This window comes from Poecilia formosa, unplaced genomic scaffold, assembly GCF_000485575.1.
Source record: "Poecilia formosa unplaced genomic scaffold, Poecilia_formosa-5.1.2 Scaffold875, whole genome shotgun sequence".
Classification (NCBI taxonomy): domain Eukaryota; kingdom Metazoa; phylum Chordata; class Actinopteri; order Cyprinodontiformes; family Poeciliidae; genus Poecilia; species Poecilia formosa.
In genome coordinates, this window is record NW_006800814.1 from 1 (window position 1) to 3,619 (window position 3,619).

A 3,619-nucleotide genomic window follows, 5' to 3' on the forward strand; every position below is an offset into this window, starting at 1 on the left:
TACAGTTATTAACTAGATGTTTACAGTTATTAACCAGATGTTTACAGTTATTAACCAGATGTTTACAGTTATTAACCAGATGTTTACAGTTATTAACTAGATGTTTACAGTTATTAACCAGATGTTTACAGTTATTAACCAGATGTTTATAGTTATTAACCAGATGTTTACAGTTATTAACCAGATGTTTACAGTTATTAACCAGATGTTTACAGTTATTAACCAGATGTTTATAGTTATTAACCAGATATTTACAGTTATTAACCAGGTGTTTATAGTTATTAACCAGGTGTTTACAGTTATTAACCAGATGTTTATAGTTATTAACCAGGTGTTTACAGTTATTAACCAGATGTTTACAGTTATTAACCAGGTGTTTATAGTTATTAATCTGTTCTCCAGCTCTGTGTTTTTCTGTCGTTCATCCTTCCGGTTTCTCTGACCGTTCTTGGAGTTTCACATGTTAGCATTGAGACGGTATTTTAGGCTAGCATAGCTTCTGATAGGCTAACAGCTTTCTTCTTCTTTTCCAGCATCAGCTCATTTAAAGCAGAAATGAACTGAGAAGTGGCTCCATCGTTGCTAGCGATGTAGCTGTGCATCAGATTTATGGTCGTACCAGAAACGTGTGAATAAAAAGGTTCCAGCTGGAACCTTTGGATGTAGAAAAAGTGAAAGTTACTTTAAAATTTGAAAAGGGTTTGATGAATTAATCACTGCTAACGCCTCACGTTTCAGTTCTGCTCATCACCTGAAACTGCTCTGACCTTTGACCCTGGCCCCACTGTGATGTCATCAGTTTTCTTTTTCTGTTTGTTCTTCGCCTCATCTGGTGAGGATGATGATGACTCATCAGAAAGCTGCAGTGATTTATTTACAGACTGGCTCATAAATATTCATACACCCCTTATCTGGGTCCTAATGAAGTTCTGGAGCCATCCCGGTAGAACACTGATCCATTTTCTCTGTTCATCTCAGAACCACACAACCGGGTCAGAGGAACCCAGCTGGGCCTTCATCCTCCTGCTGCTCCTCTTCCTCAGTCTTTATCTGGAATTCCTGAAATATTTTCACCTCCCTGAAGCTATTTGGAGGAAGCGCGTGTGTGTGTGTGTGTGTGTGTGTGTGCAGCTGCTGCTGATCAGTTCATCAGGACCAGATCAGAAACTTCACATTTCTTTCATCAAACCAAACCGGTTCTGGTTCTGGTGGTACCTCAGGAGGCTCTGATACTGGAGAACATGAGGAGTGATGAAGAGACCTCTGGTCCCTCCAGCTGTCCTGGTTCTGTTGGTCCGGCCCGTCTGCAGTTTGGGTCCTCCGGAACCTTTTGATGTTTGATTTTGTTAACCTTGTCTCGTCTTTAGTGTAGTTAGTATTACCAACACTTTGTCTTTTTAATGTTTTTTGATCACTTTAGTTTATTTTAGCTTCCCTACATTTATCTTCATTTAGCTTAGCTTAACATATTGTAGTTGGATAAAAGTGGATCCTGATTCTGCTGCGGCCCGGTCCAGTTCTGAGCTTCTGATGCAGCATGGATCCGTTGTAGTGAAGCTTCCTGTGGCGCTGCGTGGCGTGTTCAGCTGAGCGAACTCAACAGGCCTCAATAATTCATGTGCAGGTCTGCTCTCTGTCACAGCTCTGTCTCATTTTGACCTCTGACCCCGCCCCTGTCTCCGTAGCGTCCTCCCTGATGTCACACCGCTTCGTCACGGTGCGGCGCGGCAGCCCGGCGGCGCGCAGCGGACAGATCCGACCCGGAGACCGGCTGGAGGCGGTGGAGGGAAGACCGGTCGCCGCGCTGCAGCACCGGGACCTGGCCCAGATCCTGAGGAGGGCCGGGAACACGCTGAGGCTGGGCGTGGCCCGCAGTACGACACACACACACACACACACACACACACTGTCTGTGGTTGTCATAGTAACTCCAGGTTTCACCCAGAAAACTTGCTGGGCCTGGTGGTCGGGCGCTCAGCAGTCATGTTTTTGAGTTTAAAGTTGACAGGAAATTTGAGAATATGACTTGATAATTATGTATTATTGAATATTAATACCTGAATGCCAACTATAAAATAAAAAAAAAATACAAAAATTTGTAAGACTTTTTAAAAGACTTTTAAGTAATGATTATCCTGGTGAGGCACAAGTAAAGCCTGGCGGCCTGCCAGGCTTATAAAACCCTGTAGCTGATGAGTCAGACGTTCTGGCGATAAGCAATAATTTTAATGTTTTCGATGATTTCCTGGTGATTTGATGCTGATGAATAAAACTGGAACACTTTCTCAAAGATGAATAAAATGTTAATGAACATTTATCACTGAAAACATTTTAAATATCCAGAATAAACAAAACAACAGAAAATAAAATGAATTATAAAGTAACCAACTGAAAACGTTACCACCCCAAGAAAAACCATAAAATCACCTAAATGATGATGTGTTGAGATTGTTTTAATTGATCATGTGATTATTGGAACAGTCTCCTTCTCCTCCACAGAGTCGTCCTCCGACGGCGCCGACTTCGATACGGACAGACGGCTGGTCAAAGGGCCCAGAGGGAGGTCAAAGGTCACATTTATTTATCTGATTTTCAGCTGAGTTCAGTCTGAAAACGTTTCAATAAAACCTGCAGGGATTCAGGAGTGAAACTTAAAATGTGACCTGCAGGTGATTCCAATCTGCCTGGCAGGAAATGAGTCGCAGCCTTCCTTCCTGTTTCAGATCAATAAATAAGGCAGAAAACCACAAAAAAATAAACAGACCCAGAGAAAATGTCTGAATGCTTAGCCCCGCCCCTCTAACACTTTTAGAAACATTCTGTCAAAGTGGGCGGAGCCAAGAGGCAGAGGGGCGTGGCCAGGTGTGAAGATGAGAGAAGTTCGGAGGTCAGGACAGGAGGAGCTGATGACCTGTGAACGTTTTCTGAACCTCTGTGGTTCTGTTGCAGGATGAGACCCGGTTCTACAGCGTAGATCTGGAGCGAGGGCCCACCGGCTTCGGCTTCTCTCTGCGGGGCGGCAGCGAGTACAACATGGGGCTGTACGTGCTGGGGCTGATGGACGGGGGGCCGGCGCAGAGGAGCTCCAAGATACAGGTAATACACACAGAGAGACAGAGACAGACAGAGAGAGACAGAGAGACAGAGACACACAGAGACACAGAGACACACAGAGACACACAGAGACACAGAGAGACACAGAGAGACAGACACAGAGACACACAGAGACACAGAGAGACAGACACAGAGAGAGACAGAGAGACAGAGAGACACACAGAGACACACAGAGACACACAGAGACACACAGAGACACAGAGACACAGAGACACAGAGAGACACAGAGAGACAGAGAGACACACAGAGACACAGAGACACAGAGAGACACACAGAGACACAGAGAGACACAGAGAGACACAGAGACACAGAGAGACAGACACAGAGACACACAGAGACACACAGAGACACACAGAGACACAGAGAGACAGACACAGAGAGAGACAGAGAGACACAGAGAGACAGAGAGACAGACACAGAGAGACACACAGAGACACAGAGAGACAGAGAGACACAGAGAAACAGAGAGACACACAGAGACACAGAGAGACAGAGAGACAGAGAG

The 3,619-nt window shown here is 44.8% G+C and overlaps 1 protein-coding gene across 2 annotated transcripts in view; it reads left to right on the forward strand.

Annotated features, from left to right (window-relative positions):
- Positions 1 to 1,184: 1,184 nt before the first annotated feature.
- Positions 1,185 to 3,619, forward strand: part of LOC107834972 (membrane-associated guanylate kinase, WW and PDZ domain-containing protein 1-like) — a 6,704-nt gene continuing 4,269 nt past the window's right edge. The window contains exons 1-3 of one of the 2 annotated variants that reach the window (XM_016667018.1): positions 1,185 to 1,874; positions 2,500 to 2,570; positions 2,950 to 3,096. In XM_016667018.1, coding sequence (XP_016522504.1) covers positions 1,697 to 1,874; positions 2,500 to 2,570; positions 2,950 to 3,096 — 396 coding nt within the window. In that variant the 5' untranslated portion in view covers positions 1,185 to 1,696. The remainder of the gene's footprint in view (positions 1,875 to 2,499; positions 2,571 to 2,949; positions 3,097 to 3,619) is intronic. The other variant, XM_016667019.1, reaches the window with a different exon arrangement.